This window comes from Lonchura striata, chromosome 4, assembly GCF_046129695.1.
Source record: "Lonchura striata isolate bLonStr1 chromosome 4, bLonStr1.mat, whole genome shotgun sequence".
Classification (NCBI taxonomy): Eukaryota; Metazoa; Chordata; class Aves; order Passeriformes; family Estrildidae; genus Lonchura; species Lonchura striata.
The window spans coordinates 72671562-72684699 of record NC_134606.1 but is presented as its reverse complement, the minus strand read 5'-3'; the positions used below and the strand labels follow the sequence as shown (position 1 = coordinate 72684699).

Below are 13138 nucleotides of genomic sequence, written 5' to 3'. Positions count from 1 at the left end.
AATGAACATGTGGTGAGGGTATTCTCCCTGAGCTTTACGTAAGCCGCTGCGAGACTCTTACCCACAACCCCGTAAGCTGCTTTTCTTTCTCTCTTCTTTGGAGCTGTGAGAGGTTAGAAAAGCCACCGAACCTATCCTGCTGTGATCTGATCTAATCTGGCCGGAACTGCTTGGCTTCAATGGAAAGAAGAGTTGAAGAAAACTTGAAGAACACAGGGCTCTGATGAACAGGGCAGAGAAAGGGATCTGTGCTGGACTGCTGGATTTAGCTCTTGGGAAGAATGATACCTTTGGATTTTCTGGCATCCTTTAACATTATGTCCCCTTCCAAAATGCTCCAAATGACCACTCAAGAGAACTGATCCTGGCTGAAAATCTTTTCTATTTCCATCTCATTAATTACCAAGACTGAATGAACTGAGTACCAAGCTGTACTTGACACTCTCAGGCTCACAGAGGCAGGCAGGATTTAGTCCCTGCTCCAAGAGAAGTAAGAGCTGTGGTATGATGACTAAGGCATCCAAAGCTGCCTCCATTCTCTGGGAAAAGCCTTAAAGCAGCTCTGCAAGCAACCCTGGATTCCAAGGCTGCAGTTTTATTGGAACAGGTGCCTGACGGAAGGCCACGCTGCAAACAGAACGGTGCTCACACAGAGGTGCCCCCACAGAGGCTCCCCACGTCTCCCCAGCAGCACACGAGTTCCCTGCACCCCTTCGCAGTCTCTGGTTCAGTCTGGCGTCCTGCTACCAGGGTAGGAACTCCGCCAGAAGGAAAGGAGGGGACAGGATTCCAGGAAGGCTGGGATGATGCTCAAACCAGCAAGCTACAGCCCCAGCACCAGTTTCCAGGTTAAGTCCAGCTCTGCAGTTCTGGTATGAGAAGCACAGGTAGGAGAGGGAACAAAACTCCTATATTACCTAGCCCCAGCTCAGGCAACATGACCAACACATTTTGGGTTACCTTTTCATTTTATATGTTCTGGAAAAATCCAGGAAGGCTCACAAGCACATCTGGGACTCGCATCTGACAAGTGAGCAAAGGCTGTAGCTGATTTTCAATCTCCATGCTGAACTGTTATATCCAGTGTTACTGTACCTTTAAAAAGGTGCTATTGGGCTGAGGAGGATAGGAGCAGACAGTCAAACAAACCTAGACTTGAATTCTGAGTGAAATGAGAGCAGTTGCTCCCACCCAAGGCTGAAAGGTGCCATGTCAGGACCCTCTTTCTAGCTGGCCTGGGCCCCAACAAAAGTAGTTTCACTGCCAGGTCAGAGAACTGATGATAGTTTCCAGTCAGTTGGACTTGATGATCTTAAAGATCTGTTCCAATTCCAGTGATTCTGTGATTCTAAACTGAGTGGAGCTGGGGAAAAAACGAGTCACTGTCAGAACGGTATGGGAACATGTTCCTTCACCTCACACTCAGCACAGGCTGGCACAAAACTTATCACCACTGCAAAGAAACCACCACCTTTCCTTCACCATGGGCCAACAATGCCAGCTATTGACTCAGCTGCCCTTAGAGTGTTTTCTCCACTTCTCCTGCCTGCACAGCCAGCTTATCACTGCCTTACGTAAAGTCAGTTATCACCTCTGAACTCAGACTGCAGCTTTTCTCACTGAGCATGGAGTAGGCGGGCATCAAAAACCTCCTCAGCCCACCCAGCAACCTCAGGGCTAATGCTGATTGCTGATAGGAGAGGAAGGACAGTGGCAGTGACCAGAATGATGTTCCGTACAATGACCTGCTGGACCCTGCCAAGAGTAAGCACTCTCCTGAGAAAGGCTGTGGGGAATTAAAGCTGGAAAGGAAAGAATCTGAAGACCTGAAATCTTTCATCACAGTGTTTCAAAGCTGGGAAGATCTAAACTACCTGTGTTGTTTTTACTTAGCTGTGTAGAGCAGCATTGGGTTCCAAACTCCACCTGCCATTCCCAAGTTCATAGACTCACAGAATGGTTAGAGTCAGAGGGGACCTTAAAGCTCATCCAGTTCTACCCCCATGCCATGGGCAGGGACATCTTCCACTAGCCCAGGTTGCTCCAGGCCCTGTCTAACCTGACCTTGGACACTTCCAGGGATGGGGCAGCCACAGCTGCTCCGGGCAACCTGTGCCAGGGCATCACCATCCTCATAGGGAAGTTGTGCCAGATGCTGTATGGAAAGAGAGCATAAATGCACTGCCTGAGTCCTCTGAGTTTGACTTTTCCAGGAGTAAAGCCCAGTTCAGTTTTACTGAAGCAAAACACAGCCTGGTTTCCTTCTACACATAAATTAATGGTACCAAAGAATATTAGCGAGCACATTCTGTGATCAGATTTTACCTGATTAATTTTTTAATCACATTTATTTCAGAAGCAATTAAATACTTTGATATGAAACAGGTCATCTGGTTACTTTTGAAAACGGAGGAGGGTCTGCCTAGAGTCACGGATCAAAAACAGACTGCAGGGATGAGAGGAGAAAAAGAAATCCAAGTATATGGGCAAATACAACCCATTTTTCCCACCGTCAGCCTGCTGTTATTACAGGTAAAGATGTTCACAGTTATCTCTGCCCTCTTAACCTCTCTCCTCATTGATCCAACCACCAAGGACTAATCTTGGGCTTATGGCATCACACAGCTTTCTACCAGCAAAGTGCAATGACACAACCAGGTCGAGAATAGAAAGCAAGGAGGAGGAAAGTGCTAAAATGGAACAAGTAGTTATGGAACATTGTTATAAAATCCCTGGGTTAGCCTCTCTGCAGAGCACAACAGTAAAGGCCACAATGATAACAGGACCCAGGAAAAGTTTCCCCTAACACCATATTCTCCTGAATTCACTCCCACAGCAGGGCTGAGAGGTGCTACTGAAACCTTTACATTGCCCATCATTTGGAAGGCAGGACAGGTATGCTGCTCCTCATTTCCTAACACATGGAGCTGGGGTGCTCCTCAGGCTTTGCAGTGGAGTCATCAGACTTGAAACCCAGCATCCTCCACTCCACCACAGAGTCAGCGTGGCAGTGAGCCCGGGGGAAGTTACACTTAGAGAGCCAAGAATACCTTATCTCGCAGGATAAGGTGGAGCTTTACTTTTCCCCTCTTGCAAAATCAGTTATTAAGTAATCTGTTTATGTCACACATACCAGCACTCCTCACAGGGGCATTACAGCAGCACAGCGTTACCTTCAAGGAAAGGAACGTGCAGTGCTCGAAATGAAGGGGAAGGATCCTATTGCACAGCCCAAGGCAATGCCTCTTCCTGATTTCCCCCAGGAAAGCCAACTCCTACTCGCTTTCCTTCATGCTCTGCCCTAGACCCGGGCAAATCCCCTGGCTCGCCAGGTCACGTTTCTGGGCACTTCCAGCCAAGCAACTCCTCCTACCTAACATGCACCGAATCTGCCACCAAGCCCTCTCGTGGATCCAGGCAGCAGGGAGGAGCTGAAGTGGAGTAATTTCCAAATGTCAACAGCTGATATCACAGCAACACATTCCAGTGTAGGACCAGGGTGAGGTGCCACCTGAGGGTTGGACTAAACAATCCCTGGAAGCAGGCCCAAGGGACATACTTCTGTCAGGTATGTACGGTTTCTGCTAACGCTACATTTACTCAGTGAGGGCACAAGGGACAACTATCCCACCCTGAAAATTTCTCAACATCTTCCTGACTAGAAATGCCCATTTTCACCCCTTCTTAAAAAGCCAAACCTTCCCTCTCCCCTGCACAACTACATAATCAAATTAGTGTGTGATGTGGTTGTCCAGAGTTGCTATCCCCATCCCACAGACATAACCTGTGGACATCACTGACAGCGAATCGCATTCCTCTCTTCTCTCAAAGAACATGACAAAGAGGGATGGTCAAAGCGACACCTTCAAAACTCTGTCTTCGCCTCTTTGAACTCAAAGCAACTTACAAAGCAGCAAAAGCAGCCTGGTTCCAAGGCAGATATAATGATCTGCTGGAGAGTTTCCCATTCTCTCCTGCTAACTCCTGCTGCCCTATCTCTTCTTATAAAGGTTAAAACGCCCCTTTCCCTCATGGAAGGAAAAGAAACAATCTCCTCTCTGCTCACTTTCAGTGAAAAAATTAAGTCTCTTGACAGATACTCGCCTCCTTTAAAACACCACACTCTAAGTCCAGGAATCTAACAGGGACTTAAAAGCATCTGCACCAAGTGCTGGCCAAAGATCTTGCAACTTGACATCTTAGCCCTTCCACTGGATCTTAAACTGACAGAAGGCAGGGTTAGATTAGATATGGGGAGGAAATTCTTCCCTGTGAGGATAGGGAGGCCTTGGTAAGGGGTGCCCAGAAAAGCTGTGGCTGCCCCATTCCTGGAACTGTTGGACAGGCCTTGGAGCAACCAAGTGGAAGGTGTCCCTACCCATGGCAGGGCTGGAACTGGAGATCAATTCCAACCACAGCCACTCTGTGAGCATCCAGTTCATCCCATACATGCAGACCATGACTGCATCTGGGGTGCACATGGGATATGCACACACATTATGCATGCAGATCTCTGTGGAGAGACAGACGTAGCTGAGGACACACAGAGAACTGCAGAAACACTGAGGCTGGAAAAATGGAGACAAATAAAATCTCTCCAAAGTGCCAAAGCCTTTAATGCTTACAGGCACTGCTGCAGTGCCCCAGACTGCCAGGCACGCTGAGAATTCCAGGCTGTCCCACTCTGCACAGAGCAGAGCGGCTGAGCAGCGGCTCCCTGGCTGACCCACCCAAGCACCATACGTGCCCTGTGACCCTGATAGATGCCATGGCCTTGGATCCTTGGGTGATTTAGCTGGGCTGCTCCCAGGAGCCTGGCAGGAATCACAGTGCTGCCTTCAGCACGAGGGAATTAGCTGGCTGCACAGCTCTGGGGCTCTCCAGAGGCTCAGCTGAGCAGCTCCAGCTCCAGAGGCCTGTCAAGTACAATTAGGAGCACTTGTTTCACCTCCACTCCTCACTCCCACAGCGAGATGAGCTGCAATGGGACTGTTAGCCCAGCTAAACCGAATGAGGATATCCACAACAGAGCAAAGGATATGAACACACCACAGCCACAAATATTACTTTAAGCAGTAACCACACTCCCTGCAGACAGCCAGAAGGACCCTCCTGCGCTCATCACCAGCCACCACTTGTATTATATTCCTGGAGCATCACATGTGGCCGTTGCACCTCAAAACAGCACGTAGCAACATCTAAAACAGTAAAACATAAAAAGTGCCCTCTCTCTCTTTCCCGCTCCTCAAATGTTTCTGCTGTGCCAAAGTGTCAATTATTCCACAAGCAAAAGGCTAATACAAACCTGACCCTGCAGACAGCAAATAGCCTCATTAAACCCAATATGATGATTTATAGTGGCTGAACATAGATTACTTCATTCCAGACAGGAAGAAAACACAGGCTTTTCAGTGGAAAGGACTGGCTTGGTTTGCTGGAAGTGTTCTAACTCCTCTTTTTAGAGACTATTTCCTCTCCTACTGCTGGATCCTTTCCTGTCCATTACTGTTGACAATGTAACTCTAGACCTTTCAACACATTTTCAATTGAAAAGCCACAGGCATTTGTTTGCAAATAAAGAAATTAGAATAAAATTATACCCTGAAGTCAGGAAGGAAGGATAGTTCTGCAAGGTAAAATCCTCTCCCTTCTAAGTAAAGTCCTACCCTATCCTGCTCTCCTCCTTCTCCCCTACTAGTTTATCAAGCCCACAGACAACCAATCCTCAGAAAATGAGAAAAAGAGAATTTGCTGCCATTTACTCACTCCTATCAGCTTCACCATTTTTCCAGGAAGAAACTTGAAGTAAACTCCTTTAAATTCCTATTACCTTTGGGATTTCACAACATTTCTAGTTAGAGAAAAAACAAAAACACTTCCAAGGGAGTCTACTCTTTCCCTATGAAGTGAGGAAACTGTTTTCTCTGTTAAAAAGTTCTCCTTCAAGGGAAAACTCTTCTCTTTATGCCTCCCAAGCACAAAGGATAAACCAGGGAAATGTTCACTTCCCACCTTAAGTCCACCCTGACACTTGGTACAAATTCTGCTGGTTTTTCCACTTGGCTTCTCCACCTGCCTCCACATTTCCATGCTCATGACTGCAGTGGTGATAGGCAAGTATTGCAAAACTCTGTTCCTAGAGGAAAGCAAAGCAAACAGCTCTGGTGCTTCCCAGCCATTATGCAAGGCACAGCAAACAGGACTTTGGGGGAAGTGGAAGTGTGTGCCAGCAGCACCCAACAATGTTCGCTCCAGAACTAAAATAGAGGATTTCTCTAAAAAGTCACTTCCACTCTGACCCAGCCTACTCATGTTTCAGTCAATTTTAGGATGAAGTACTGGGCAACCCAAAGGCACCCTGGTTCTCTGCCCTCTGACTGCGCCCATCCTACATACAAACACCAAAGCAAAGACACCCTTCCTCCCCAGCAGTCCAAGTCTCTTACCTTCCACTTCTTCTTCATCACATACATGTTTAAGGAAGGAAGCCCCTCTATCCAGTACTGCCTCGTCCTCCATCCTATAGTAATAGAAAAGAAAAAAGGAATGCTCAGACTTCTCCTGGAGCGAGCTGTTTGAACCAGCCCAAGTCCTGGGCAGGTTAACTTGCAAGCTGTTGTTCATGTTCCTGTGGGCACTCCTGTCCTCCTTCCAGTGCCTGCTGTTTCTTCATAGAGCTCCTTTCACATGGCGTTTGCTTTAAGCTGGCCTCACGTAGCTCCGAATCTGACCTTGAGAGGACATCAGTGGTGACAGGTGTGAACAAGGTAATCCCAGCTACAAGTCTCTGGGGGCTTTCCTGTTTCTTGTGTCTGGCTTTTTTCCCTCCTCCTCCTTTTTCCAAAAGGTACAACCACACCAGCAGGCTTGGGGCTGTCTATGCAACAGCCAAGCGTCGTGGGACGGCAGCTTGCCTCTGATGCCGTGCAGGGAGGCGAGTGGGCACACCCCACACGGCCACGGGCACGCTCCAAGCACTGCCCGGGCTCTGGCCAGCCTCTAATACCAGCACAGCACACTTGTGTGCTGGGAGCCCGGCTTTGTGTCACATGCTGGCCTTACAGAAATCTGACATATGAGGATTATCCCGAGACCAAGCTACAGTAAGTCAGATCATCACAGCAGTCATTTATGTGTGTCACCCATTCATTCATCCATTTGGGGAAGGGTTTTAGCGGTTGCCCTCCTTCCCCTCCCCTTTTCTCTCCACCTCTGATCTGCCTCTGTGGACAGCAGAGGCTCCTAATTCCACGCTTCTGCCATCGCCGTGCTTCCAACAGAGCTGCCCAGAACTCCTGCTGCTGTGGTTCCCCCACAAAGTCAGACCCTGCCTGCGTTCCAAGGGTACATCTGCAAATCCACTCTTGACAAGCAAATACAAAAATAATAAAATAATAATAATAAACAAAATTGGAACTGTTAAATAATCTCCTTAGAGGCTAAGTACACATTTGCTACTCACTACTGGGCAGTCGCCATGGGAGCTTTCTATCCTAATACAGCTGAGACCAAGCTGGTCACTTGTTTTCATACCAAAAATCAGGCATAAAACAACACCTTTTCCTTGTATTCCCTCAGGGAAATAGGGACAAACTCGGTTCAGAGTGAGACAAGGCCTTCAAAACTTCTTCCCATCCATATCGCTTCCATTCAAAATCCTCTGAGAGCAATAGCAGCAAACACTTGCGGATCATCTTAATGGAATATTCAAATTCAGGAGGGTATAAATACTGAACAGATGAATACCAAGAGTTCAGAATGCGTTAGGGTGTCTACCTTGCATGCCAATGCCTGGCTACCTAACTGGAAAATAAAAAATAAGACTCAGCCACAAAAGGAAGTACCAGAGTCCCATTTCATAAAAGCAGTACCTCAGTAGCCACTCTCCCACCTCTGCCAAGTTTTCCTCCACTGCTTTAGCCAACTTCTCCTTCACATAGTCTGTTTCTGCCTGAACTCCAGGAGCCAGAGGATTTGAAGCAGAAATTTCCCTGAGCTAGGAAAGGTGCCATTCCCCAAGCAGCTGCTGCAGGGTGCAGAGGGGCGGGACGTGCTCCTTGCCAGGACAGCACACCCAGCCAGCACTCAGGCACACACCAGCCTCCCCTGAAAGCTCCAGCTCTTCATTAAATTATTTAAGGCTATTTATGCATCTTTTCTAAGGCAACAGGAGGGAACATATTCCATGGATACCCTTGCCTGTTTGTAATGATTGTAAAGGCACAACCTCATATTTTTTTAATTATTTTTTTCCTGCAAAGCAGCACAGTAGCTCCTTGCTATAAACTCAACTGGAAACAGCTGGAACAGATGGGACTGGATTTCCAGACCAAACACAAACTACAGGAGCTTTATTCCTCTGTAAAGTCCGTACTTATCCTGGCATTCAGCTCCATTCCCTGAGCACCCACACATGTGCAGGTGTGTAATGCACCTGTGTGTCCCACAGCTCTGCCTAAACTGTGTCCCAAGGCCTGCTCTTCCAGCCTTGGCAACATCAGCCCATGGCAACTGATTAGCAACAACGTGGTGGAGCAGAGAAAGACAAAAGAAGAGAGCAATTTCCACTGCCTGCAAGGGATACAGTGCTGAGAATTCACCAGTTACCTTCTCCCTGGGCAAATGTCTGCCCATCCTCCCCATGACAGCAGAGCATCCTTCCATACATCACCCTGCCAGTGCTGAGCATCCACAGCAGTGGGAATGGCCCCCACCCTCCCAGGAACATCACCTTGCCAGCCTGGAATGGGTTTATCTCATTTAACAGCCATGAGTTTTCAGCTCAAGAGGGCTGGAAAACTGATCAGCAAGGCTGATGCTTTCCCTGAAACTTGTATCCAAAGGAGCTGGGGGGGTTGAAAGGGCCAGGAATAGAGCTTGGGTCACCTTGGCACAGCACCCCAGCCCTAATCCACAGGAGTTTAGTGATTAGACTCCAAGCACTACCTCCCGTGACTTGGTCTTGTCTGCCCTTCTCAGATTATCACAGGATTTCTGTGGGCCAAAATCTACCAAGAAAACATCCTTTACCAGTTTGCATGGGGAAACTATTTCAGCCTCCTGGAATTTTTCAAATACCATGAAATGGAAGTTGCAGAAATTAAAAAGAAAAAAAAAGATAGCGATGTGGAACAACAAGAAAATCTTCCCTTGAGTCTGCAGGGGAAGACTGGTGAAGCACTGCAGCAAGACTACTATCCCATGGAAGGCACACACAGACTGGAAAGAAGAAAGCATGGAAAAAATTTTAGGGCCTCAGAAGAGAAATGTGCTGTCAGTTAAACCTGGTTTACCAACTCCTTGTTGGAAGGTAAAGGGGTTTTCAGGCATTTCTTGTCTAGATCCATATCCTCATGACTGCTGCTGCAACCTTTTGGAAACAAACCTTAAAAAAAAAATTAAAAAATATTGGGCTTCTATTTTCAGGGTCTGACAGACTGTGCTCTAGTGAAAAAAACACAAACTGCTTGAGTAACTGGTCTCTCTGGGCCAATGATTAGATCAGTGCCAAACATTTTTAGAAATGATGTTATGTGTCAATAGGATTTGAACAAGAGTCACATAACAGCCAGCAGCAACTCTGCTCTGCCTGCAAAGTGCCGGCAGATACAGCTCCCTGAAATATTCTGCCCAGCTACTCGGCAAGAACAAGACCCGTTTAGTACTAGCAGGGAGCCCGGACTTGCTAATGGCTGCACTCATCTGCCAGCATCTGTTCTGCTCATCACAACATGAATTCTTCCTGCAGGTCTCTGGTTGCAGCACCAAACACTTGCACTGCATCTTCCAGGCAGTGCAAAGCAGCGAGTAACCTCGGAGTTACCGCTCCCGTGCTACTCCAGGCAGAGGCCGGCTGCCAGCACCCCCGGGAGATGGAGTGCTGCCACCACCCGGCTGCTCCGCTCCAGAGCTGTCAAACTTGGAAGGCTGAGGGCTGGAGAGAGGGAAAGTGGTGTTTGGCGTAAATAAAAAGGACTGATGTGGCAACACGAGATGTTGCGCGGAGTTACAACTCGCCGGAGTGAATAAAATGCCTAACAGAGCTGGGGAGCCAGCAGGGAGAGTTACTGCTCGCTGATAAGCTTTTACAATTCTGCCCATTTCCAACGGCTTTTGCAATCAGGAAGAAACCCCAGCAAACTCTGAACTGCACAAGGAAAAAAAATGGAGCCAGTTCCGTAACTGGAGCAACGTAACACAGAGCCGTGAGAAAGTCACATTAAAGAGCAGCCCAACGAGCTGGGGCGTGGAGTGGGTCAAGGGCTGAGGGAGGAGGCAGAGCTCCAGGTCACAGAGCAGCAGCGCCGGCAGCAGGGCTCCCGGCGGATCGGTGGGAGCTACCAGCCCCGGGGCGCTTGTCACGGCACCCGCTGCGCCACAGCTCTGCCAGGCACACGTGGGGAAGCTCTCCACTCTCCCAGGAAAGGCAAGGGAAAGATCTTCCTGAGTGTGCAGAGTCAACCACCCTGTCTGCTTCACAGAGCACAGCACTAGTGACCTATCAAGACTGTTTTCCTCAGAAAACTACCATTTTCAAAGTGGAGTGGGAAGGCAAGGATGGGGATGCTGCAGGAGAAAAGACACACCCAAGCTTACAGTGCACGGGGCATCGTGGGCTGTTTGGCAGGTCCCAAATCCCACAAGGTTTACCCTGAATCTACCACATACTGCTCCCCCTCACCACATACCTCTCAAACACAAAAGGGGAGACTTGCTCCGGTAGGATATATCCACAACCCGACACTGCTTCCCACAGGTGTAACCAACACTACTTGTGACAAGCAGCATCATCCAACCTTCAAATGCAGATGGATCAACACAGATGGATAGCCAGACCTGAAGGCTCCCACAGACAGGACCTGGACCTGAGCAGAGAGAAGAGCCACCAAAGGCTTCCCTGCCAGTGACACCCAGTGCCCTCACCAAGCCACCCAAGTTAGATGCCAAGTGTGTGTGGGTACATGTGTATGTGCATCCCAAAAGGAATGAGTTAGCAAGCCAAACAGGCTGCTTCTGTCAGTGGGCTTCAGGGAGACAGAGATAACATTATTCCTTCTCTCTGCAACCTGTGAAGCATTCAGACACTGCAATTGTAGTGGCCAAGTAAACAGGAAACCAGGAAGGAGACTTGGTCCCAGCTGATGCTCTCACAGCCCATATGCAAATACATGAATAAACAGACCTAATGTGACCAATTTCTTTTTAGGGCCCTGATGTGTTCTTGTTTTCTCACATACTTGCATATGGGCTCTATCACGCAGAAAAAAAAGAAAAAAAAGAGCTTCTAACTATACTCAGCACAGCCTGGTTGATGCACTCTTGGAACATGTTGCCAAATTTATCCTGGATGCATTTTCCCCTGTCAGCTCTAAAGCAGCATTTATTTACAAGCTTCCTCAGCAAAAGGCTGTACTCACCCGGAGCAAAGCAGGACAGAACCCTCCGCTTTGCACACAAAGAACTTGCAGCATAATATTTATAAACCAAATAAATTCCCAATTAAGTCACCTCATTAGGTGAAATGTTTCCCGTTACAGAGGTGTTCTCAGGGATTGAAATTAAGCCCCGTGACAGGATTTAAATAGAAGTCTCAGTTCTTGACTAAATCTTGTTTTCAAAAACTCTTACAGACTGGAACGTCAAGAACTCTAAATGTTTTATCTCAACTCATAGGTGAAGTTTGCGAGAGCACCTTCCTGAAACCAAGATAAGAATCATTTGCATTCACAATAGCAAAATAAGTTCCATCACCTGGATTTCAATTTTGATCTCCAACAACTTCAGAACTCTTTAAGTTGGATAGGTTCCAAAAATAGAGTAACTACTAGGAAAAACAATCAGGAGTGAATGAAGCTACAGCTTTCTTCTGCACAAACAATAAAGTAACACTATCAAAACACAGGGAAATATAAGGGGAACACTGTCACTGGATGCCAGGGTAGGCGTAACAGTTGAAGCTTTTGCTTCATTGTGATTAAATGACTTACCATAAAATGACGTGACTATAAAAACTGATAAGGTCAGCTGCCTCTTCAGCTGGTGACTCTGCAAGAAGAAGGCTGCCTTGAACTCCAGCTTCATTTGAGAACTGCAGGATCTCAGTGCAAGCCCCTCTGCAGGAAAGGGTGAACCTCTGCTGTCGAGCACATGGCTCCTGACACATCCCACATCCATCTGCTGTATTTCATGTAGCTACAGCCAGGAAAAGGTACAGAGACACCCTGTAAGGAATTCAAGCTTGCTCTTTGGCAGGAGCTTAAGGGGATGGAATCAAATGAGATGAATCCACAGGAAGAAGCGATTGTGGACTGCAAATATTATGAATGTATCTGTTTGAAGAGAACATAAATCAGACATTTTCATAGCTTTGTTTTTGGAAAGGATGAAATGGAAAAATAGAAATCACAAAAATAGCTTTCTGTAGAGGCAGAGTGGCATCAGGTTTTAAACCCATGTGCAGTACTGAATTTTTCCTAAAAATTATTATTTCAAGCCAGCCTGTGGCATCTGAACTATTTTTGGCTATTTATTACCACAACAATGTCATGTCCTGCAATATTTTTGTTACAGTTTTATGCCTGAGAGGCAACTTCTTACTTGACCATGTGTCTATTTGAAACCAATGCTGGTTTATACAGTAGCTGCTCCTTGTTCCAGCCTCTTGTAAGAGCTCTTTTTGAGGAATCTGTGACTAAGTGTGCTGAGTCACACACACAGGAGCAGGTACCATGGGCTAAGAAGCAGAGCAACGTTTCAAATGTGTATTTTACATCAGCTCAGCACACAATTTTCAAAGTGCAGGAGATCTGGATACTCCTATAGAGAAACCTGGACAAAGAAACAACAGCTGCAGAAAACTTTCACCATCTGCTGCATATTGTTCACCTGGAACCTCCAAAAGCAAGGCATGGGAAGGCTGATCCTGAGGCAAATGCCCAACTGTAAACGAGGATGTTAGAGTGGGCAGCTTGGTCCCGTGTCTAAAAGCAAAGAGTTATCTGGGCTGGGCAGTGCTGTGTTTTAAGTCCATTTCCCACTGAGCAAAGGAACAGGCAGTGTGTACAATGAGGGGTGGGGCAGCACACCACTGGCACCACTCACCCAGGGCTGCTTTTCTCCAGGGAAAACAACCTGGCAC

General features: G+C 47.4%; 1 protein-coding gene across 5 annotated transcripts in view; it reads right to left on the bottom strand.

The window, feature by feature from the left end:
• Positions 1-13138, bottom strand: part of SLC4A4 (solute carrier family 4 member 4) — a 125175-nt gene that overhangs the window by 89575 nt on the left and 22462 nt on the right. For 4 of the 5 annotated variants that reach the window (XM_077783080.1, XM_021529552.2, XM_021529553.3 and 1 more), the window contains exon 2: positions 6447-6520. In XM_077783080.1, the coding sequence (XP_077639206.1) occupies positions 6447-6520 (74 nt within the window). Of the gene's footprint in view, positions 1-6446; positions 6521-11987; positions 12060-13138 lie in introns of those variants that run through there. The other variant, XM_021529551.3, reaches the window with a different exon arrangement.